This window comes from Notolepis coatsorum (assembly GCF_963971535.1).
Source record: "Notolepis coatsorum genome assembly, chromosome: 17".
NCBI lineage: Eukaryota > Metazoa > Chordata > Actinopteri > Aulopiformes > Paralepididae > Notolepis > Notolepis coatsorum.
The window spans coordinates 75,321,334-75,348,044 of NC_140181.1; the positions used below are offsets into that span (position 1 = coordinate 75,321,334).

Here is a 26,711-nt window from a genome sequence, read left to right on the forward strand (position 1 = left end):
GGGGGTGTAGTTAGAGATCATTGACTGTAGGTAGGAGGGAGCCATTCCCCTCCTGTATGTATTTTTTCTCTGAAATGTAATTGAGTAAAAGTATACAAACCTAATAATACTCAAGTAAAGTACAAATCCCCAACAGTACTTAAGTATTGTAACGAAGTACAATAACTCAAGTACTTTACACCCATGACAAATGGTGATTGGATCTGGGTTTCACCAATCAGTAGGATATCAGAAAGGGACAACACATTTCAGATGTCATTGGCACACCCTGCTGCCTCACGGCGTCACGGTCCTGCGACAGGAGGCCTTTTTAAGATAAACCTTCATCAAAGCGACAACGGAAATGGCAGTGAAGAGTAAGGAGAGGAGACGAGTGTTATGAGGAACAGCTTGGGTTGTGCTGAGATGGGATTCTACCGATCAACATCATCATAGGTAAGTAAAAAAATATGAATACAAAAATCGGAACTATCCCTTGGTCACGTAAAACTCTGACTGTGTGACTATAGTCTGTTTCACTGGAATTCTGTTGCTAGGGAACAGAGGAATAGTTATGGAGTCATCAAAATATAAATAGGTGGTTTCCCTCTAGGAGTCATTAAAGGGGAACTAAGTGTTATTACTGTGGTCTAAGACAGTCCAACATCTAGCTATAAAAGGGAGGTCTGTCTGTCTGTCTGTCTGCGTGCGCATCTCGAGAACCATTCGTCCGATCGGCTTCACGCTCTGGGTGTATCGCAGGTAGCTACTATAGTATCACACACTGTACCTGTCATCTAGCGTGGTCACAGGTAGCTACTATAGTATCACACACTGTACCTGTCATCTAGCGTGGTCACAGGTAGCTACTATAGTATCACACACTGTACCTGTCATCTAGCGTGGTCACAGGTAGCTACTATAGTATCACACACTGTACCCGACCCTGTCATCTAGTGTGGTCGCAGGTAGCTGCTATAGTATCACACAAATATTGTGTATTTGTGAACGGTATCATGGATGAGTGCTAGGCTTGGGCGGTATGACGGTATTACGGTATACCAGGGTATTTAGAAATCCCGACGGTATTGAAAATCAATACCGTCAAAATCACAGATGCGTTTCAGTTTCTATTACACTGAAACAGAGTTTTGACAGTGGTTGGTTGTAGTGCACACACAGCACGCGCCAGCAGAGGGCGAGACCAGTCCTCACTAGTGGAGTGAGCACACGCAGAGCTGGTTGTCTACACACAGGAGGACGCAAACGATAGGGGAAAACCCGTTTCAGTGGTGGAAATTAAATGAGACGCGCTTACCGTTGCTGGTGCTGCGGGCTAACTGGCTATTCTGAGAGCTAACTGTTGTGTATGTGGATCACAACGGTGTTCACGCTTTACGGTAATGTTGTGACAGTGCTGTGAAAATACCGTAAAGCGTTGTGGTAACGAGAGTTGATGTGTGTGTTGTTGTGCACTGGTGGAGCAAGCAAATAAACGGTAAAACGTTACGTCGCAGTCCGGTGCGTGTTTGAATACACAATACCGGTAAAGCCCTATTTTTGATAACATAAATGTCTAGATTTAACAGTACTGTCTATCTGTATGTCATATATGTTATGATGAATTGAAAATGGGGGACCCTGATGTAAATAAGACAAAAGACATTCTCTGGTCTGCATCCCCTTAACCTGCCGTCATGTGGCAGTGAAAGGGTTAACCTTCTGTGTATTGTAGCAGTGAAAGGATTAACCGTTTGGTAGTGCAGCAGTGAAAGGGTTAACAATTGTGTGTATTGAGCTGTACTGTACCCATTCTGCAATCTGTTAATAAAATGTTCAATCAATCAATCCCCTTTCACAGCAGTGAAAGGGTTAACCTGCTGTTGTGTGGCAGTGAAAGGGTTAACCTTATGTGTATTGTCGCAGTGAAAGGGTTAACAGTTTGGTAGTGTGGTAGTGAAAGGGTTAACAATTGTGTGTATTGTGCTATGCGCTGTACTGTAAAATGTTCAATCAATCAATCCGTAGCGAGAGAGAGAGAGCAAGAGAGAGCAAGAGAGAGCAAGAGAGAGCAAGAGAGCCCCCCCCCCCCCCCCCCCCTCATCCGCATGCGCAGTAGTGCATCGCACAGTACAGGCCCCCACCGCACACAGTACAGGCCCCCAACGCACAGTATACTACAGGCCCCTCCTACGTATGGGGTTGCGGCACTGCAGATATACCCTACTCACACACAGACACAAACACAGCCCGCCCCTCCCCTCCCTCACTGTTGGAAAACAAAATGTATCTCGCCCAGAGTATTTCTCTGCGAAAATGAAACTTAGCTTGCCCAGAGTATTTCTCAGCTGAGAGCATTTCCAGGGTTAGTTTAACTGTTTTGGGACCAGCTTAGTTAACATTAATGTGTAGGAAATATACAATTACATGGGTTGACCGGTGGTTGCTCTCTGAGTGTCCTTTCAGTAACTCCATGAACTGTGATAATGTCAGACATGGGTGTCCTAGTCATTTACAGAACTAATGAGTGGCCTTTCCATAATCGCCAGAGGATCCCTGGGGGATCCTACAACGAAACAGAAAGGTTCTTGTTTAGATCTTTTTTTCAGACACCGACTGGTGTCTGGTGTGATGAAGAGACCACATGCATGTGATTGAATAAAATACCCAGAAACGCACTCTCTGGCTGTTTGAGTTCTTTAAAATCTCTAAGCAGATTTTCCAGCATCTTATGCGGCTGTGGTCAATTAAATATTTACTCAAAATGATTTAAAATTATTATGTTATTGTTCTATAAACAACCAAAATTATGTAGACTTGGCATCATATATAACCTGGCTGAGCCGATGTGTTATGCAGTAACGTACTGTATATCTGTATGTCGTGTATGTCATAAATGTCATGATGAATTGAACATGGGGGACCCTGATGTAGGGCTGGGCGATATGGCCTCTAAATGATATTGCGATATTTTTTGGCCATATCACGATACACGATATATATCGCGATATTTTGACATTTCCTCTAAAGCACTTAAATGTCAAGTTAGACCGCGCTCTCAAGATACGACACTGGGTGCTGAAATCCCATTAAGTATTATATAAAAGAAGCAGTGAAGCCAGACCAGCTTCAGGTTCAAAATTTAATGGCAGCCTGAAACAAACATGTTTCGGAAATATGTATTCCTTCTTCAGTGTTATAGCTTGCAAGCTATAACTCTAAAGCACTTAAAAATGCTTGATTTAACCCTCTGTCATGCATACAGTCACGCCAATATGATGATTATAATAAGTCCCTGCAACATATGTTTGCATTATTAAACCATGAAGATACTTAAAAAAATGATTTAATGAAAATGTACTAAGAGTAGTCTACTGACAAACTAATAAAAAAAAATTTTACATCTAAGACCATTTATATAAAAACTCTTGGGTGCCTAAGACTTTTGCACAGTACTGTGTTTTCTATCCATTTTAGCCAAACACACACATATATATATACACTACTGTGAGAAAATAATAATCAAACACAAAGGGATAATGGCTTATAGCAGACTTAATGATTTTAGAATATTTCAGATAATGAAATTAAATGTTTATATCATCAACTATCCAGTTAGTATTTATACTGTAACGTTTGGCTACTTTAAATCATTGAATGTAGAGAGAGAGCGAGAGAGAGAGAGAGGGGGAGAGAACAAACGAGAGAGCCAGCCCCCCCCCCCCCCTCGGGTTTTGTTCTAGGTTCGCGTTTTGATCGTCTAAGCTGCCGTAGGTGATGATGTCACACTCGAATGTAAACAGGAAGAGTTTAACACACGGAGATGGAAACTGGATGATATAAAGAAACGAATAACCAATAAATATGAAGTTATGTTTAAACTTCTGTTGTCAAGCATTGTCAATATAACCCACCCCCTTTCCTCACGAATGGAACTAGTGTTGTGGAGTCCGCTTTGAGCATTTTCCAGGGTTAGCAGCTAACGCTAGTTAGCTTAGCATAGTCCTCATGGATAACTTGGTTAGCAGCTAACGTTAGCCCATTGCTCGAGTTTGTAATTCCAATAGTGTATTCTGCCTGTTACTTGACTATTTAGATTATTGAAGTGGTATTTTTATAACGAACATTTACGGAGACAGGTGTGGAGTCTTGTAGTCTCAAAATCGGCAAGCCAGGCCGAGACACGTTAATAACATCCATGCTCATTGGCTCACCTTTCATGTGGCTCGAAAGATGGTAAAGATCTGCAAGTCCTTTCTGCATATGTTGCACACGGCTACTCTGGGATTTTCTCCTCTTTTTAACCATGACTTATATTTTATATCTCCAAGCCAGAGTTCATTAAAACGACAGTCTCCCAGCATGTTGGACACACACACGCGCGCGCTGTTCTCAGATGGCACAGGTATAAAAAAAAAACACTACGGGTCGAGCCCAGCCACATTTCATTTTGCAGGAAAGGCGAACGCAAAATAGGCTCGCTCGAGTCGCTCCGACTTATTTTATTTCTTTGTCTAAAAAAAAAACTATTCAGTCAGATAGCGATTTATTATGAAAGTTTATTACATGGCGTTTTCACATTCGCCGAAATGCTTGCTTGTGATTGGTCAATAGCGCTCGTCAGAGGTCCGATATTACTCGATAACGGACCTCTGTGGAACAATAATGACCGCTGTGCGCAGCTGTTCGCAATCAAGCCCCACTGACACTGTTTCAGTGCAATTAGACACACCTGCCGGTAATAATAATAATAATAATCACTTTATTTGGGCTGACAGAGCCACAGAACAACTGCGTCTGCATTTGATCTCGTCTTGTCGATTTTGTAAAATGAATTAGGTATATTGTTAGTAAGTTAGCCATGTAATAAGCGGGATAATGTATAGCTATACTCGGTCATCATCGCAAAATAATTGACCTTCACTGACGTTTAAAACACCTCGCCGAGGCGGCTCGGTATTTTAAACTCCGTGTCGGTCAATTATTTTGCGACAAAGACCTCGTAGCTATACATTATCCCTTACATAAAGTGCTATTACAATTTCAATAACTTTCCAGCACTTTATACACAATTCAAGCACATTTAAAACCTTGAAAACAATACATTGAAATACAAGCATTTTCAAGGATTTCCAGCACCCGTACAGACCCTGATAATACCAGACATGCTTCACATAGTCGCTTTACCCTACCTCTGCCTAGAACCAACGCTCTAAAGAAAACTGCAATAGAGCCATAACATATTGGAATAGGATCCCATTACATATCATACAGACGGAAAACAAGGACAGTTTCAAAAAGAAACTTAAAGGAGCCATAATCCGGAAGGAAATCAATATATGCCATGACTCATGTGTAGCTGCAGCTATGTTATCCAAACGTCTTCTGTTTACTTTGTGCTTTTTTTTTTAAAGATATGGTGAAATGGATTCACCCATGACCTTTTGTTTTATTTTCTATTGATTATGTATGTGATATATGACTGATTTACACTGAATGTTTCATATTTGTATGTGTATATCTGTGAGGATCCCAGGAAGAATAGTCAACACGTTGATGATGACTAATGGGGATCCTAATAAACATAAACATAAACCTCAAGAGTGCTGAGCAGAGTCGTGAGGACAGACCAAAAGATCTGTGGATGTGAGCTTCCCTCCATCCAGGATATCTATGAGAGCCGGTCCGTCCCGGAAAATCATCAAGGACTTTAATCACCCCAACCATGGACTGTTCCAGCTGATGCGGTCTGGAAAGCGCTACCACAGTCACACAGCCAGAACCAACCGGCTAAGAACAGTCCCCCCCCCCCAAGCTATCAGACTCATCAACAGAGCCCATTGACAGCCCCCCTCCTCCTCCTCTCTGCCCCCCGCCCTGTATATAGCTATTTCATTATTTATATAGTGTAATATCTGCATACTGCGCATCTTGTTATCTGCACACTGCACACTTTGTTAGAATTGTGTCTATCTTGCTGTTATTTTATCTTATTCTATTTTTGTTTATTTTTAGATTATATTGGATGCTGCTACGGTCGAGGAACCACAACAACAAAGCGAATTTCACTCTTTTTGCTTTAAAAGGTACTGAATGATGTGACAATAAAAGGAATCTGAAATCTGAAATCAGGTAACCATGACTTGGGCATACTGGGATGGCGAGGATGCAAAACATGTTAGATGCATTGGGCCCATTGCTCGGTTTCAGTTTTCACTGCACATAGAAACAGCGCAACTTGCGAGAGGAGTTGTCATAGGGCTGTCGAACACAGTTCCACAAATCATGTTCAACCCAGATTCGACTCAAACATGGGACTAAACACATTTCGCAATTATGCCACATCAATGTGGAACGCCCTACCCACAGCCGTAAACAAATGTGAATCCCTACCCACCTTCAAAACCACTCTCAAAGAGCACCTACGGTGATGTTCGAAAGTGGCCCCCGTAAATGTCCAAACCCCCCCTCCCACCCACCCACCCCTCCTAATGTACAGTTTCCTCCCCCTCGTATGTATATATTTTCTGTTAGGATCTCTGTTTAACAGTACTGTATATTTGCATATCTATAAATGTCATGATATATATCTGTATGTTGTGTATGTCATAAATGTCATTATGAATTGAAAATGGGGGACCCTGATGTAAACAAGACGGTCTGCATCCCCTTAACACATTCTCTGCCACCACTTTGATCATCCTAAACCATTCTCTGCCAGTACTGTAAGTCTATGGAGATGTTCACCTTCTTTGCAGGGCTATAACTTTTTAAATTGTATTGCTAAATTCACATTACTATGGCCCATTCAACATCGATTAGCTATCGTTCAGAATGTAGGAACGTTTTACTTTTTCATTCACACATTCATACGAAAATACCGTCTAGTATAAATATGTTTTTATCGTTTTCTGCAGTATTTCCTAGAACGTGAGATATAGACATAAATGCATATATTAGATTATCAAATGCTGTTTGATACCGATCAACGTTATATAAAAAATTTCAACTGTACATGGTCCTAAGCGTTATGACTGATCATCCGCGGGTGAACGGAGGGGGGGGGGGGGGGGGTGGTGTCGTTGGTAATTCCGTGACCGACATTAAATGATTTATGTAGTATGGGTGATATATAGATCAGAGCAGTTTGTATCGAAAATGATAAAGAAAAACACTGAAACTCACGGCAGCTTCCTCGTAGCGTTGAGCGATGAGAGTGGAGCAAACAGATCCCGGTTATGTGATGTCGATCGATGCGATCCAGTTCCGGTTTGTATAATACTAATATACGCCCGAATCATGTGGATTATTGAGTTATGGCAAAGATTCATATCCACAGTGTGTGTCTTGAGTCCAGGGACAATAAACGAGTGGCCGGACGGAATAGGGAGAAGCACCGGTATCACAAGAGATCCACTTCCGGTTGCAACTCGCCGATCAGCCACCAGGTGGCAGTATTGAAGCATTGCAGAGTTGTGATGGCTCCCGCAGCATATGACAAGGCTCCGTGAGTGAAATATGAATACCATGACGAAAATATGAAATATGAACTTGAAACACGTCGTACGCCGTTATTTGCAGAATTCGCATGAACTTGAAACCCGTCATACGACGTGAATGGCAGGGAAAGTGTTAACAATAGACCTGTCGCTAAACCACGCCCCAAAATAGAATTTGTCCAATCATATCACAGCAAAAATCCTCGCTACAGAAACCTCGGTCAACTAGGTTTGTGGGCTGTATCAAACCAGACGGCTGTGATCGAAACCACTGTGAAGAGTTCAGTTTATGTTATTATTATCTACCTAATATCTGATGGTGAAACGCTGTGCGTGGGGTACCTGTAATTCGGACACCAGGTACCCTGAAAGACTGGATGGAGGAGTATATTTCATACCTTTTCCGAAGCCCAAAAGACAACTCGACAAATGCAAGCGATGGATTCTGCTGTGTCGTCGACCACATACACAACTGAATGTGAAGACCATTACCAAAGACACTTATGTTTGCTCAAAGGTAAGGTCAATTCATAAAGACATAATATTTGACGGCATGTATTAGAAACGTAGACCAAACTATTAGTTTGCTAACATTTTACTTTGACTGCCAACTAGCTAGCGTATATCCGGGCTCTCGTATCTGCTCCGAAAAGACACAGACCCTACCTCTCGAATGACAACCTTGTTAGCTTTCTGCATCATAACGTTAGCCTTATGTATCATAACATAAGCTTTCTGCATCATAACGTTAGCCTTATGTTAGTATCATAACATAAGCTTTCTGCATCATAACGATAGCTTTCTGCATCATAACGTTAGCTTTCTGCATCATAACGTTAGCTTTCTGCATCATAACGTTAGCCTTATGTATCATAACATAAGCTTTCTGCATCATAACGATAGCTTTCTGCATCATAACGTTTGCTTTCTGCATCATAACGTTAGCTTTCTGCATCATAACGTTAGGCTTATGTATCATAACATAAGCTTTCTGCATCATAACGATAGCTTTCTGCATCATAACGTTAGCTTTCTGCATCATAACGTTAGCTTTCTGCATCATAACATTAGCCTTATGTATCATAACATAAGCTTTCTGCATCATAACGATAGCTTTCTGCATCATAACGTTAGCTTTCTGCATCATAACGTTAGACTTATGTATCATAACATAAGCTTTCTGCATCATAATGATAGGTTTCTGTATCATAACATTAGCTTTCTGTATCATAACATAAGCTTTCTGCATCATAACGTTATCTTTCTGCATCATAACGTTAGCTTTCTGTATCATAACTAGGGCTGCAACTAATGACTAATTTGGTAGTCGACTAATCTGCCGATTCTTTTTTCGATTAGTCGACTAATCGAAAACCAATGTAAACAACAACAAACAAAAAAACAAAAAAAAAAGGATTTTTTTTTTTTTTTTTTAATTACCTATCTTTGTGAAAGTGGCTTCTCAGCTCTGGTCCAGCTGAAGACAGAGCAGAGGAACAGATTGGACATTGAGCATGACCTCAGAGTTGCTTGTCTACCATCACCCCAGACTTTGAGACTCTTGTCAGGACCAAACAACAACATCATAACATGATGATCCCATAGCAAATTAAAATAATGACTCATGAAACATTTGAATTTGGATCTTTAAGCCACTTTAAATGAAAATGTATTTGAAGAACAATACAGCAATCACTCATAACAAGATAAATAAATTAAATAATACAAATTAAAGTGGAAGTGTACTTTAAATAACTTTTGTTTGCTGTGTGTGAGAGGAGTCCGTGTGTGTGTGTGTATGTGTGTGTGTCTTACTCTGATCGCTGTGTGAGTGAGAGGAGTGTGTGTACTGTGTAATTTGTGTGTGTGTCTTACTCTGATCGCTGTGTGAGTGAGAGGTGTGTACTGTGTAATTTGTGTATGTGTGTGTGTCTTACTCTGATCGCTGTGTGTGAGTGAGAGGAGTGTGAATGTGTGTGTGTCTTACTCTGATCGCTGTGTGTGAGAGAGAGGAGTGTGAATGTGTGTGTGTCTTACTCTGATCGCTGTGTGTGAGTGAGAGGAGTGTGTATGTGTGTGTGTCTTACTCTGATCGCTGTGTGTGAGTGAGAGGAGTGTGTATGTGTGTGTCTTACTCTGATCGCTGTGTGTGGTGAGTGAGAGGAGTGCGTGTGTAATGTATTGTGTGTCTAGTCTGATCATCATCTCCTGCAGGGGAACAATGTTTTCAATGTCCAAAATGTGCTATGGGATCATCATGTTATGATGTTGTCTGGAACCCTGAGAAGCCACTCTCACAAAGATAGGTAGTGCAAAAAAAAAAAAAAAAAAAAAAAATTTTTTAATGACTAATCGACGCAACAATTTCTCGTCAACGATTTTTTTATAATCGACGTCGTCGATTATGTCGACTAATCGTTGCAGCCCTAATCATAACGTTAGCTTTCTGTATCATAACGTTAGCTTATACTCTGGACTAGGGATGGGTATCGTTAGGATTTTATCGATACTACTACTCTTATCGATACTGCTTAACGGTTCGGTACTTTATCGATACTCTTATCGGTTCTTTTTGGTTCTTTTTTTGCAAGAAAAAAAGACAATTAATTAAGAACAGAATCAACATTGCTTTATTATTTATAAATACAACTTTATAAATAAGTATTATAAATAAATATAATTTCTTCAGCAACAGCAGCAGCAATGTTCTTTTATATAACTTTATAAATAAATATAATAAATGAATATAATTTCTTCAGCAACAGCAGCAACAATGTTTTAAATGTGTCTGACTCTGAATTATAGACTTTTTATAATAAACAACAAATGCAAAAGGCTAACAGAACTGTGACACTCGTTCACCCTATCCTCTGTCATCCTTCCTCTAGCTGCTAGGGTGAAAGGACTTTGGGTGGTGGAGGGAGGTAGAGGGAAGGATGTGTGGTGGCCCTGGGCTCACTGGCCTGGGACACATTGGTGGCTGACGCCTCAGCTTGACGATCTATAAAAAGTTTAGATTGTAGTATTTGTAGCTAAACAATTATTTTGTTTATTAGCCTATTTGTAATAATTCGTTATTAGCCTAGGAAACTCCGTATCTTGGCTTACCGGCGGCAGTGGACGTGGATGCAGATGGAACACTGCGCGCAAGGCAGTCGAATACGCGCATTTCTGCACACTAATATCATGTTTTGCCAACAGATGTTTTGATAAATTGCTCGTATTGCCACCCTTACTGGCAAATGTTTTGTTGCACTTGTGGCAACGTGCGTTGTATATCCATACTTTCTTTAGAACGCTTCGCTCTATCCGCCATCACGAGTCACGGTGCATGCAGACTCAGAGCTGTCTGTGTCTGTGTGCAGCTCAGCACGGAGAACTTTCATTAAGGAGTACCCGTATGTAGCACTACTAGCGAGCGACTCGCGAGGAGTGTGTGTAATAATGACTCGCTGTGGCTCGCTTCTCGTGCAGAGACAGAGAGAGGATAGATCGTTTGCAACTTTTAAATAATAATAATAATAATAATAATAATAATTTCTCTAGAGTATCGATAGCAGTACCGAGGACGTCGGAGCTTATAAATACTCCGGTATTTTCTAATATAGTACCGGTTCCCGTTTAAAACCGGGGTCCGGGGGGCATCCCTACTCTGGACTGGATTGATAGCAGGGCTAGTAAATAAGTCCTGGACTTTTCGTTTTATCCCCGACAAGGCAAATACAAATGTTGATCTGTCAAAGTTGTTATGTTTGTTGTCAATAAAATCCACTTTGAGCTGCATTTTATGTATGAAAGATGCTCCATAAATTAACTATTATTATTATCAGTCTATGCTTAGCTAATACTCAGCTTTTTGTGTTTTTTTTCACAGAATGAGGTGTGCTGGAGATGTTATTGCCCTCACAGAGATGACACAGGTCAACCCAAGACAGGACATGAGTGACAATGAAAGAGGTCTGATTTATGTTTTTGGACTAAAGTGAGCATCATGGAATGTGTGCAGCTTTACAATAATGTCATTGATGAACTGAATAATATCCCTCTCTCCTCATTCACCTCTCCCCCTCATCCCTCTCTCCTCATTCACCTCCCCCCCTCATCCCTCTCCCCTTATCCATCATCCCTCTCTCCTTATCCATCACCCCTCTCTCCTCCCCTCTTACTCCAGATGAGGAGTGCCGGCCTGTGGCTCCCCCAATGGAAGGTGGACATTACTAGAACGCTAAACAGAATGCTTAAATAGACCACTACACTTCCGCGTTACATTGAAATCGGGGAGGAGATTGCGGGGGGGTCAAATGAATGAATGTGGATGAGAGCCTTGACATTAAGTGATTGCAGATACGGCTGTGGGGGTGCTAGAGACATGATCGAATAGACTTGTATGCGCCTGAGTCTCCTGAACACGGCGCGAGACATTCCTAATCGATCAGAACTAAATTGGCAGCGAAAAAGACCGTTTTTAAGCATCGATTTCCCCATGCACATGCGCAGATTGGCCACGGAGTGTGACGCAACGCACATCCACCTGGAATGTTCCATTAGAGGGGCATTAGAGGGGGTGTTGTGTTGTGAGAATGATAAGATAGAATTAAATATACAGTAAAAGGAATACAGTACAAATATACAGAAGTCTACAGTAAGTGTAATATTGCACAGTGTTGTGCATTTATAATCAGTAGCTTAGGCTACATAGTAGGCTAATAACAGCCTTACCTAGTCTAGCAGGTGCTGGTATAGACTAGTGTTGTCACGATACTGGAATTTCGACTTCGATACGATACCTTGAAAAGTATCGATACTTCGATATTATTTCGATATAAAAAAAAAAATATATATATATATATATTTTTTATTTTTATTTTTTTTAAACAAATGTAGCTTCTCTCTGGTACTATAAGAGAAGATAAATATAACAATTTTAAAACCCTTTGTTTATCTTTAGATCACACATTTAAAAATAACTGTTCATCTCACTTCAATCATTTTTATTGCAAATGCAGAACATGGTATTTTCTCAAACAGACAAATGTAAACACTGTAATCTGTGTTGCATGTACCTGACAAACTGAACTGTTTATATTACAGTTAGTAACAGTTTCGTTTTTATTTAAAGATAACGAGAGAGAGAGAGAGAGAGAGAGAGAGAGAGAGAGAGAGAGAGAGAGAGAGAGGTAGAGAGAGAGAGAGAGAGGGCGGTAGAGAGAGAGAGAGAGAGAGAGAGAGAGAGAGAGAGAGAGAGAGAGAGAGAGAGAGAGAGAGAGAGAGAGAGAGAGAGAGAGAGAGAGAGGCTATGCTCGGAGCATTTTAGTAACGTTACATTTTCAACAAGATTGCTGCTATTTAAACACTTGATGGAAACGGGGTAACGTTAACCTTATGTCGACTGTAGTATTGTATGACCTCGACATAACGTTTAAACGTTAACGTTACTCCGTTACCATGCAGTAATTATACAAGTAGCCAGCTAAGCTAACGGAGCTAGCAGTAGCTAACGTTAGCTGGTAGCTGTAACGTTACAACGAATCAGCTGTTGATATTATGCGCCATCAGCAGGGGAGGAAATTAGGCCACTTTACTCGCCAATTGCGAGTATTTTTTACGTTTGGCGAGTAATTCATGAAGAGCACTCGCCAGTCTGGCGAGTACTAGTAATTACAAAACAAAACAAAAAAATCATTCTGCAATCTGCTGATTCGCTCACTGACACAAACCGAACTCTGACTCCCCCCTTGATTCCTCCCATTTGCGCCACATAATAATCAGACCATAACCAATGAACATCATCGTTGTACAGATGCGCTCTAAGCTCCTCCAATGAACACTCGTTTTCTAGAAGATGCCGCCCATCTAGGGGAAGTGGACACATAGATATCTATATATATCTATGAGTGGACAGACCACTGACTGCGCGCAGACCTACAAACTCCTGCCACCGGCAGCCGGCTTGACAACGTAGACAAACTTACAAAAACACATGAGTGGATGAAAATAATTGCATGTAGAGTCGTCGCTTTCGGATATCGGTGCGGTCTGACATGGGGGCGAACAACAGCACGCGACGCGTCTCCTTCGAGTCGGATGAGAATGACAAGTCAACAACATTAGCCGGCTAGCTACCTAGCATGTAACAAGCTACCATAACGCGCATTCAACATAGTGGACTATACTGAGCGGCTTTGCTTAAATGCAGTCGAGTGACATTTTATTATTACCGGGTTTCCCAGCATATCACCACTCGCCCATATGCCCTTCACAACGGTGATGTTGTCATATTTGGCATTCAGAATACACCCGCTGAACCCCTAGCGTTGTCGATTCGGTTCCAATGTATTGTCATCTTACAGCACAAGTACAGTACAACCAGAATACATTTGGCATACAACCAGAGTGCAAATGTAACAAGTCAAGTTCAAGTTGTTTTATTTAGCTATTACATTACAGTGAAATGCTTGGTTCTTTCACTGCCCAACCCAGTATTGATTGAAAACTTTATTAACAGATTGCAGAATGGGTACAATACAGTACAGCTCAATACACACAATTGTTAAGGGGATGCAGACCAGAGAAGGACTTTAGTCTTGTTTACATCAGGGTCCCCCATTTCAGTCCTGTTTGCTTAATGCCTTGTCCACTTCCTCCACACTCCAATATGTTATGATGAATTGAAAATGGGGGACCCTGATGTAAACAAGACGAAAGTCTTTCTCTGGTCTGCATCCCCTTAACAATTGTATGTATTGAGCTGTACTGTACTGTACCCATTCTGCAATCTGTTAATACACTTTTCAATCAATCAATCCCTTCAACCCTGCTCCTGTCAAACCTGCTCTTTCCATTCCCTCCATCATGTCCCCCCTTTCTGATGAATATTTCCTGCACTTAAGAGTCAGACACACATTCCTAGTAGTTGAGCTGTGATGAATGAAAACTGTATTTAACAGATTGCAGAATGGGTACAGTACAGTACGGCTCAATACATGCAATTGTTAAGGGGATGCAGACCAGAGAAAGACTTTCGTCTTGTTTACATCAGGGTCCCCCATTTTCAATTCATCATTCAGTATAACCTAGACCAGCCCAACCCAGCATCTTTCACTGCCCAGTTCAGCCCAACCCAGTCCAGAATAGTTCCCTCTTTCATGTTAATATGTGATTTAATGATGTAATATTTTGAAGAGTAGAGACAGTGTGATTAATTTACTATGATTGAAAATCAATTTAGACGAAGACGTACAAAGAAGTAATTATCACAATTAGCGATTTTTTTTGTCTGGTAAAAAATCTATTTGGCTGGTAAAAAAAATCAGATACCCGCCAGTTGGCTGGTAAGCCAAAAAGTTAGTTTCCTCCCCTGGCCATCAGTAGACAACGTATCATGTATTAAACTAGAGTTAATGGTTTAATGCTTCAGTCACAGTGACGGTGAAAGAGCAGCTGTCACGAACCTCTTTCATTTCTTTATGGAGATCGGCGCTGGCACTGCTCTAACACCGCTTGCAAATATCATTGGGGCATTTGTAGCTTGTCCTTTGTTGTTTACTTGAAACCCGAAGTACCTCCAAACAGCACTTCTGCTGTTTTCTTTATCCACAAGCACAAGTTGCGGAGGCTCTGCATTTACCATCTTCAGCTAAAATGTTTGTTTACTAACTGAAGAAGACGGCTCTCTGTGACTCTGTGAGGGGGAGGGCTGGACTCGGAGGAGCCGGGGAGCAAGCGCGCTGAGCGCTCTGAACAGCGTGTCAACAACTTGCGGTAGAACACTCGCCAGCTGGTACCGGTCCGATACTGCAGAAAGTATCGGTACTTCGGGAAATGAGTATCGAAGCCGTTTTAAATATTCAGTATCGATATGTATCGATACTTCGATATTTTTGACAACACTAGTATAGACTAGTAATGTTGATTTTCAGTCATCTATGACATTTTTGGCTAGATATACTGTATACTAGTCAAAAAATGTCATTATATGTCATATATGTCATATATTATACGTCTATACCAGCACCTGCTAGACTAGAATAGGCTGTTATTAGCCTACTATGTAGCCTAAGGCTAAGCTACTAATTATAAATGCACAACACTGTGCAATATTACACTTACTGTAGACTTCTGTATATTTGTACTGTATTCCTTTTACTGTATATTTAATTCTATCTTATCATTCTCACAACACAACACCCCCTCTAATGCCCCTCTAATGGAACATTCCAGGTGGATGTGCGTTGCGTCACACTCCGTGGCCAATCTGCGCATGTGCATGGGGAAATCGATGCTTAAAAACTGTCTTTTTCGCTGCCAATTTAGTTCTGATCGATTAGGAATGTCTCGCGCCGTGTTCAGGAGACTCAGGCGCATACAAGTCTATTCGATCATGTCTCTAGCACCCCCACAGCCGTATCTGCAATCACTTAATGTCAAGGCTCTCATCCACATTCATTCATTTGACCCCCCCGCAATCTCCTCCCCGATTTCAGAATCCCGGAAGTGTTGCGGTGGTCTATAGGAACGTTAGAGGTTCTAGAAGGTACTACTATGACATCATCACCAACGTTCCAGAATGATCTGGCAGCACTAAGGTTCTAGAATGTACTGCAATGACATCCACACACATTCCAGAATGTTCGGGCGGCACTAATTTTCTAGAATGTTCCTAACAATAGGTCTGTGGGTGAATTATGTACCATTACAATCACTACAGTACTGTATTAAGTTTAAAAAGTAAAAGTACAGTACATATATTCTATAGGGTGTTCTTGTATTTCAGTGCATTCAACCCTCGATATATTGACCTGAAGGTTGTTAAAGTGGTCCAGTTATGCTGCTCTGTGTCCCTCAGATTGCTGGTTTAAAATGTTAAAGTACTTAATCTTCATCAACAGTTGCTGATATTGCAAATGTCAACAGACCAGGCTATTAATCCATAATGGAGGTACTAGAAGAGGGGTTACAGGGTAACCTAAATCAACATGTTTCTCCTTCCAAGGGTCATCGATAATCACAGCAAATGTTGTGACTATGACTAACGGGTCAGGAGATTGACTGTGCATCCAGCGATAAAATTTTAATTCGATTTGTGAACTATGGGTCTGGGGTTGGGACAAAATCAATTTTAAGCCTAGTCACAGCATTAATTTGGCTACAAGAATATAATGTTAAATTACCATAGATGTATCACAACAACACATGATATTGTTCGCTATTCCAGTTTATTAGTAATATCTTGTTACGTGGGTCCAGACAAACACTCGAGTGCAAACGGGAAATGGATCTAGCAGATCGACATCAAATAATTGGAATATTTTGCCTCCAGTCTCATCGGCGAACGGTAAGAGGAATATAACGTTATTTTCAGCCCGATTGTTTATTCATTTCACGGCAAACCATCTGAACAATGTATCAACCCATACTAAATAAAGCCGTTACTGACGATCAAGGAATTATAAATGACCCCCCCCCTTTCCTTCACACATGATGAAGCATAATGTATACCAATCATATACATTTTAATTTTTTAATATAGCGTGTATAGGAAAGAAACGCCAATCGATAATCTATCATATGCTTCAGGGCCTATAACTCGCATTTTGGAATTACAGCAGAAAACCTTAAAAACATACTTATATTCTCAACGGTATTAAGACAACAATGTATGAATGAAAAAATATAATGTTCCCACATCCGGAACGATAGATACCCGATGTTGAATGGACCATAGTAATATCGATATAGCTATAATATTTAAAAAGTTATAGCCCTGCAAAGAAGGTAAACATCTCCATAGGCTTACAGTGGTGGCAGACTGGACCCAATGATGGGTACAATGCACGGCGCCCAATGTGTTAAGCGTACAATCATGATGAACTGGAAGATCCAAAAGCCAAATTGTTTTTGTATCGACACCTGGATGAGGGATTTCATGGACCTATTGTCAATGGAACAAGCAGCTTCAATGCTCGCTGAACATGACCATGGAGAGGACGGTCCCTGGATCTTTATAAGGACATATTTGGAGAATTGTTATGATGACTGAATGTAGAAGTTTGATCTGCACCCCACCCCCCCATTTTGTTAGTGTTTTGTCTGTATTGTACTGTATTGTACTGTTTGTGGGTTTTGCCTGTATTGTACTGTTTGTGAGTTTTGTTTTGTCTATATTGTACTGTATTTATGTTGAGCTGTTTTGTGTTTCAAACTATTAATAATAAAAAATGTAATAGTTAATTTAAAGTTTAAAGTTAATAACGTTTTCAATCAAGAATTGTTGTGTGATGATGAGCAGAACTCATCGATGATTGCTGTGTGTGTAGCCTACGTTGAACGGATGTCGTCTGGTAACGTTAGATAGCTTTGTATTGTCTAACGTGGTGATTGGTGACACACAAATGGCCCATGTCATGCAGTGACACACCCACACCAGTGCACCACCCTGCCACAGGGTGCCACATTCCCTGATTAGAAGTGAATGCACCCTGACTCAAACGTGTGGTGTGCTCAAAGTCTGTAGCTGCTCCATAGACAATGAATGGGAGAGTTTTGTGGACCCACAGAATATTATTTGCTTCAGTTTTTATACCCAAATTAGCTTTATTCTATACGGGGTCACTGGAATCCTGTTGCTAGGGAACAGTTTGGACCCAAATGTATTTCGTGTCAACTATTTAACATTGCAACAGGAAATAAACGTGGGTCCTTTTAGTATTGTTGTCACTTTGAAACCATCCATCATAGTAATAGTAGTGTTCTTTGTTCTCAAACAGAACATGTATCCGTATACTCAAAACATTAATCTGGGTGCACAGCACTCAAGGTCATCTTTACCATCTCTCTCTCTCTCAACTCATTGTCTAATAGAGCAGCCCCAGACTTTAAGCTACTTATAGCCCCTTTCGTGACTTTCGGTTTGCAAGCCTGGGGCTTTTGTGACCGCAGTCACTTATTTTTACGGCGCGATTACCCAGTAAAGAAACAACCAAGCGTGATTGCGGGGCTCGGAGTGTGTCAAAAATACATCAGATCTGAATTTCAAAGATACCCAGCGTACAATATGGGTTTAACACAGCTTCACGATGGGGTCTGGAAGCTCGGAGTTGCTAATAAACATTTTAAATCATTTTCATAAAACGAGTGTACTCACGGAGCGAACCTTGGCAAAATGGCTGGTGCGTCCAGCGATCACTGCGCTCCCTATCGGTCCCTGTTACAACAATACACAGGAGACGCGCTCAGCAGATTCTACCCTGTAATGGCCTATAGGTAATGACCAACAGGGAGCGCAGTGATCGCTGGACGCACCAGCCATTTTGCCAAGGTTCGCTCCGCGAGTACACTCGTTTTATGAAAATGATTTAAAATGTTTATTAGCAACTCCGAGCTTCCAGACCCCATCGTGAAGCTGTGTTAAACCCATATTGTACGCTGGGTATCTTTGAAATTCAGATCTGATGTATTTTTGACACACTCCGAGCCCCGCGATCACGCTTGGTTGTTTCTTTACTGGGTAATCGCGCTGTAAAAATAAGTGACTGCGGTCACAAAAGCCCCAGGCTTGCAAACCGAAAGTCACGAAAGGGGCTAGGCTACTTAATGACATCACTGAGCTTTAGCGCTCTAGTTATGGGGATTATGGAGAGTTGTTTGTTTTCACAACACTTTAGGACAGTCTTAGACGAATACGAATAACATGTATGATTTTATTTTTAAATGGGCACAGTTCCCCTTTAATGCCTTATCTTATCCCCAGTCCGCACACTTTTCCGAGACATTTCGTTCAGACAGACAGACAACGGGGGCAAAAACTACCTAAAGCTTTGTCAAACCTCAATAATCAAAAACCCATTTAAAAGAAGAGGGACTCACCTGGTCCTGAACTCCGTGTTATAAATGTCTTTGAGTTTTTTTTTGTCATTAATGGATGCTCGATGCGTCTCTTTCAGAAACTCGAAAAACTCCAGCCCAATTTGACAGCTCGCCTGTAAAGTTAAACCTTTACCTTTCTTCATAGCTACTAATCCGGACGTCGCGGTAATTGTTTTCTATTCGCGTTACTTGATGTTGTTCATCTACTGAGATCACAGACGAGTCAACTCAACGTGTTACGGTTTTATTAACTGTCGATTGTTTTGTGTTCCTGAGGGTGGGCGGTGTTTCGACGAGTAGTGTAACCACCGGATAAACGAAACCTAACCGTCTGGACTGAATCAGCGGCGCGCACAACGTGTGACAGGAAGAGGGCACGGCTATCCGATTAATCCGGTCAAAATGATGAATACGCGGATAAAGTCAAGACAAATTCAACGTGATATATAGCCTAAACCTTGAGTGTCTGAAGAATACTCGGATAAAGTCGTGACATTGAGTTTTTTTGACAATCTGTTCTTCTTGACATTTAGATTTGTGTATACGAAATTTACCGCAGGATCATGAGATTTATTTATCATAGACAGAGTCAATGAATTAACATTGCTTTCGAAATAAACAGCAACGTATTTAAGATTAAATAGAGTGACCAGTATTTCTGAAAATATATATTCCCATATCTGTCCATAATTTAATAGTATGAATGAATGAAAACTGTATTTAACAGATTGCAGAATGGGTACAATACAGTACGGCTCAAATACGTTTGTCTTGTTTACATCAGGGTCCCCCATTTTCAATTCATAATGACATTTATGACATACACAACATACATCATGACAATTATGACATAGGGACATACACATTATAGTACTGTTACATTTGTGACATATACCCGATATGCAAATATACAGTACTGTTGCAGAGATCCTAACAGAAAATGTATACATATGATGGTGAGGAGACTGTACATTAGGAGGGGGTGGGTGGGTGGGTGGGAGAAAATATATACGGTGGGGAGGAGACTGTCCATTAGGAGGGGGTGGGTGGGTATCAAATAAATGCATCACCGTTTTAGGTTCACTATTGCAAAATGTAAATGTTTCATCCAAGTCAGTGAATTTTTACACTATATGACACTAATATTAAAATTAACCTTCTTTAGACATACATAAAGTAAAGGGACAAAGCCATTCTATCTGCCATTCAATGTCAGATATTTGTGAGTTCTAGTAAAAACCTGGATGTCATCTATCTAACCTCCTCAAACTGAACAACAATAAAACTGAGCTCATGGTTGTGGCACCCAAGGCCCTGCTACGGAAGGTTGGAGACCTCACTCGGACATCACTCCATCTGCCCTTCCCCAAAGGTCCGCAACCTGGAGCGTCATCCTGGACTCCGCCCTTTCCTACCAAGCCCACGTCAGTTCTTGTCACCAAATCCGCCTTCTATCACCTCAGAAACATCTCCAGACTCTGACCATCACTCTCCGACTCCACAGCAGAGACCCTCATCCATGCCTTCGTCACCTCCCGCCTTTACTACTGTAACGGGGTGCTGTCCGGGGTTCCAAGCAAAACCCTGGACAGGCTCCAGTACGATCAAAACTCAGCTGCCAGTGTGGGAAATATTGTCAGGCTTGAGAATATTAAGTTGACTTTGTGCTTATTTTATATTTACCTTATTTAATTGGGGACATTGATCTAAGTCAAAAGTTATTATAAAATGTTATTAGGTACAATCATTATCGATATTGAATATTGAGTATGAATTATGACATATTGTACGTTTGTTCAGGCCTCTCCTTAGTCCAGTGGTGTGTCTGTGTCAAGGCACCTGTGCATTCCCTTGTTATCACTGGGCCAACATGTAGCTAGGTGGGGTAGGGGAGAAACACGTCAGCAAAAAACACATAGGCTATGCATTTGAACCTAGGTTTGGTGGGAAAATGCACAGATGCTGTGTTTGGGATTGGCCACCGACCATACGCCTATGGACAGAGCAGAGTATAATAATGAGGGCTAGGGCATTATCTCTCTCTCTTTCTGGCTATACTCTCTTTACCTATACTTTCTGTCTTTCTTTGCTTCTATCATTAATCTATCGTATTCTCCATCTATTCTCTTATTTCCTACTATACTTCTCTCTATCTCCTTCCTGGTTTTTCGTTCGTCATATTCCACTGTCATGTTATTAATGTATGTTGTGAAGTGTTCCATATGTAGAAGGGTGGATTATCCCTGCTTATGGGAGTAGTAGTACACAGCCACCTGGTAGCAGGATACTATAGAATTGGATCTATACCCCCGTCTTTGGCCCGGAACGTCGTTCTGGAGGGCGTGCAGCAGGAGTGGATGGGGCCCAGGATTTACTAACCTGGGGGATACTCTGGTCTCCCTCGCCTTCCAAGGCGGTCAGCAGTAGCTCCCCACACACTCTCACTTCCCCCAGTACCTCCGACAGCCCTCCCACACCCGGTGACTGTCAGTTCAATAGTGTTATTGGGCTTCCATTTAAGCAGTACCCTTCCTTGACCACCTGTATAGACCCTTTAATTAATGTGCTGCGAATGGGGTGGAAGGGTTAAATAGTAGGGATGTCAGATATTATCGGCCGACCGATATTATCGGCCGATATCGGCAGTAAAATGTGATATAGGAAAATATCGGTATAAAAAAAAAAAAATAACAATATATATATATATTTTTTTACATTTATTTAACCTTTATTTACCCAGGCAAGCAAATAAGAACCAATTCTTATTTTATTTATTGTCAAAAGTATGCATGTTGGTTTAATTCAACAACAAGAGATATGTAATGTTAATTTTAACTTTTTTAATGATCATATTTTGCACAGATAATGCTTACATTTAGAAAGCCTTTTGAATGCATCCAGTGAAATTATTAGTTACCTGAAATTATTCAGTTTTTTGGGGGGGAAACCCTGCATATATCGGTATCGGTTGATATCGGTATCGGTATCGGTATCGGAAATTAAGAGTTGGACAATATCGGAATATCGGTATCGGTAAAAAAGCCAATATCGAGCATCCCTATTAAATAGTTATACCAGTCACAAGTATTTACCCAGGGGTTAGGTTAGCATATATGGAAGAAACAGACACACACACAGTGCTCCCAATTCTGTCTACTTTATATGAAGCCTGGTCAGTTTATCAGTTACAAGTTGTACTTCAGATTATTCAGATAGCACGTATTCATAAACGGCACCGGGTGCTCTCACTGGTAATGTAGGGGAACACTATTCCCATCATAGGCACCGCGTGCTCAATACATTAATAATAACCCCGCTTAGATTAGGGGAGACCCAGGCACAAAGTAGATGATTCATTGGGAATTCAAATAACAATAATAATAATAATAATAATAATAATAATAATAATAATAATAATAATAATAATAATAATAATAATAATACAAAAATACAAAAGAAACCAAGTAAATGTGGGCCCACGTTACCAAATAAAACCTACACTAAAGCCGGCTTATATTGTTTGGGGTACCCCTTAGACACTGGTCGTTAGCGTTCGCTTGAATGGACATTGCTGTGGGCACACAAGGTACCGTTCGTACTTAGCCAAGATGGCGGACCCACTCCAATCACCTCTCGTCCAGGTGACAAGATGGCGTCGGGCGATCCCGCGAGCACAGCCAGCGGGCTGGGGTGAACAGCATGGGCAGTGGTGAACTGGAGGAGCGTGCTGTGGTGGCGACCTCTACTGGTGGGAAGAGGCGTCCTCCGCGGCGTCGGGGAGACGTCCACTGCGGCTGTTGTTTGATGCTGGCGCGCGAGCTAATACTGTTTGGCTACCCTAAACACAGCTAAACTGCGGGTCTGAGTGCACCCTCCTGCTATCGGTTGTACTACTAACGCAACGTGGCTGACTGTACCACCGGTCTTCAGCACCGCGCGCCCGGTAGTCTACTGGAGTCAGATGGAGCCGTTAGCAGCATGCTAATACACCGCACACATACTACTATAACCCGTTAACTATGGACGTTAGTCCTTCGTTCTGTATCGCTTACTCACACACTATCGCTGGTACTTCTAGGATAACACGTCAACTAGCAAGTACTTCTTATCCAGGGCTCTACGCTAACCTTTTTCACTAGGGGCACAGGTGCTCCTAAATGAAAAAATTTAGGAGCACACAAAGAAATTTAGGAGCACCCAAAAATATTTAGGAGCACAGTGAAAATATTTCAAGTAACAGAGTTTTTTTTTTTTCAAAAATAAATGTATATTTGTACTGTGCGTGCATGTGTGTAAATTAGCTCTTGCTACAACCCTGCATGTTTACATTTTGTATTTTGTACTTGATGTTCATTAACATGTGCTGTCCCTATCAAATAAACTATCAAATCAAACTACTGCTACAAAAGGTTCAGTCACTTAACTTTAGCCCCTTTTATGCATACAATGCTTATGTTTTGGCTGTGTTGCTCTTCTAGAAAAATAATCCTTTCAGGGTTGCCTATTGAAATACTGTACACTTTCCTACTGTACACTTTCCTGATTAATTGAAATGGGGGACCCTGATGTAAACAAGACGAAAGTCTTTCTCTGGTCTGCATCCCCTTAACAATTGTGTGTATTGAGCTGTACTGTATTGTACCCATTCTGCAATCTGTTAATAAAGTTTTCAATCAATCAATCAATCACACCTCCAGTACAGAAACATTGTTTGAGTTTGCGTGTCAGGTAGACCATTGATTGACAGTCGAGTCTGCCAATTACATCACATCGCTTGCACTCCGGTGCTGCAGCTGGACCCATTGCCCACCTCTGCTGTTGATAACGCTAGCCAAGTTATTATACACACAGATACACAGTGGGCCAGTGACTTTGGTGTAGGGGTGTAACAATGCATCGATCCTAAGGGGGAAATTCAACTGCATCGATTTGAAAATGTTAGAATAGATTATCGCAATTTTAATGTGTACACGTTATGTTATTGTCATGTCCGTTACAGCCAACACACCGACATACGCTACTGCATCAACGTTATGATTAACAAAGCAAGGCATTCGTTTTGTTGCATTAACGTTATATTACTATTGCTATCGATAAATCTAGGTGTTCTAAAATCTATTGCTATTGGTAAGAGAGAGACTATAATAAGTTGGTGTCTCGGAAAACGAGAGCCCTGATCGCGGAGTTTCAGGAAGTAAACAAGAAAAATGAGAGCTTCCGATTGGTCATTTGCTTTATTTCCCATGAAACCAGTCACTTCACTCTACTGTGATTGGACCGTTGGCTTGAGTGCAATGTGGGACTTGTAGTTTTTTAACGATCTCGCAGCGGAGGAAAAAAAAGACGAGAGAGGCTATAATCTGTATTCGCACAGCGTGCGCGTAATTGATTTTTACCGTTCGCATACAAATATTTTTAGGGGCATATGCGAGCAATTTGGTCGCACTGTAGAGCCCTGTTATCACCCGTCACTCTCCAACGGGGCTCTTCAACATCACTCCTTCAACAGGGCTCGTTTGAGCACACGCCCGTTGCGACTGTTCATGGTCGAGTTCACTGCCGAAGAGAGCTTCCTGGTGCTCTGGCTCCCAGGTAATCCTCTCTTCCTCATTGCTTCCCTCGCTCCTCCGCTCCACCTGCCACCACTGCCCCCTGCTGGCAACCGCAACTGATCCCACTATCATACTATAGGACCACTTCAGCACGGGAGAAAGATGCCTCAATGTTATGTTAGTGATCCATAATGAAGCCGGAGAAGAGTAGCACCTCACCTCGTTATTAGACCGGGCGAGATATAAAAAGGAACACTGTTTATCACACTTTATACACACACAGGGAAAGTAACAGTTAGTCAGCACTTCTGAATACTTAGCAGAATATTCAGGATGCTACACATATCGCTGCTGTCGGGACAAAACCTCATAACTCCAAAAACCCAACTTTTCAGCAGATGAAAAAAACGAACACAGATTTGAGGGTGAATAGAGTTAGGAGGTTTAGACAGATGATCGGTTTAATGATTTCCCATTGTTTAAACTTTGTAAAACCCACACACACATATGGAGGATGATCTACGGAGTTGATTTATATAAAAAAATAAAATAAAAAAATGGAGTTATGAGGTTTTGTCCCGACAGCAGCGATTATACAAATATGATTAATTAATTATGATTTTCATATATTGTTTGAACTCCTATTCTGTGTCTAATGATTTATATTATTCTGTTTTAACCCTGAGTAAATGGACCAGCTGAGGTGTGTCCAAAAATCACCCACACCAGGGTTCTCACCCACACCAAACCCTGGCATCACATCACCCTCACCCTCATCCACCTTCACTGGCTCCCCATCAAATCCTGCATCACCTACAAAACCCTCTTCATCACTTCATCAACTATGCCCCAAAGGCCAAAACTATGGAACACGCTACCAACACACATCAGGAACGCCAGCTCCATACACATTTTTAAAGGAAAATTACCATGCCTTAGGGAAAGCGAGTATCTTAATGAAATGTTTTTATTATTATGTCTTTTTAATTTTATGTATTAATCTTTTACTGAAATGTGTTATTTTACTGTGTTTTGCCTATTTGCGGTACTTGTATTACTGTTGTCTTATTAATGTGATGCTTTACATATGTGTATGTTTGTGTACAGCACTTTGAGCTGCATGACATGTATGAAAGGTGCTTTATAAATAAATCTTTACTTACTTACTTACTTACTTACTTACTTACTTACTTACTTACTTACTTACTTACTTACTTACTTACTTACTTACTTACTTACTTACTTACTTACTTACTTACTTACAAGTCCCTCCATGCTCTGGCACCTCAGTACTTCACTGACCTCCTCCACCCCCACACTCAGTCACGGTCCCTGCGATCCTCGCACACTGGTCAGCTCTTCATTCCCCGAACCAGACTGCGGACCTTTAGGGACAGAGCTTTCAGCGTTGCAGCTCCCACCCTCTGGAACTCCCTCTCTGCAGAACTCTGCAACGCCCCAACTCTGGTCTTCTTCAAGAAACTCCTCAAAACTAACCTCTTTAACATGGCCTTTGACCCCTAGCTTCTTATATTTAATGTTGTGTGTCTGTCCACCATGTTTGTCTCTTGTCTGTTATTGCCCTATAAAGCGACAACCTTTGGTTTCATCATTAGGTGCTATATAAAACAAAGTTATTATTATTATTATTAGTATGATTTCCCTCTTTGTGAGATATTTTTAGAAAATAAATCTCTTATGTTTATTTTCGATTCTTAATTTCAATCCCATGTATGAGTAACACAGGTTCTATTCTAAGTGCATTTTTATAACATAATGGCTTTTTGTTAACCTCTTAAGCCCGGAGCCCTATTTT

At 41.1% G+C, this 26,711-nt stretch overlaps 1 protein-coding gene across 1 annotated transcript in view; it reads right to left on the reverse strand.

The window, feature by feature from the left end:
- LOC311243909 (putative helicase mov-10-B.1) overlaps positions 1 to 19,631 on the reverse strand; it is an 84,197-nt gene extending 64,566 nt beyond the window's left edge. Inside the window, exon 1 of the mRNA XM_084333292.1 lies at positions 19,344 to 19,631. Within this exon, the coding sequence (XP_084189418.1) occupies positions 19,344 to 19,486 (143 nt within the window). The 5' untranslated portion in view covers positions 19,487 to 19,631. The remainder of the gene's footprint in view (positions 1 to 19,343) is intronic.
- Between the last annotated feature and the right edge of the window lie 7,080 nt (positions 19,632 to 26,711).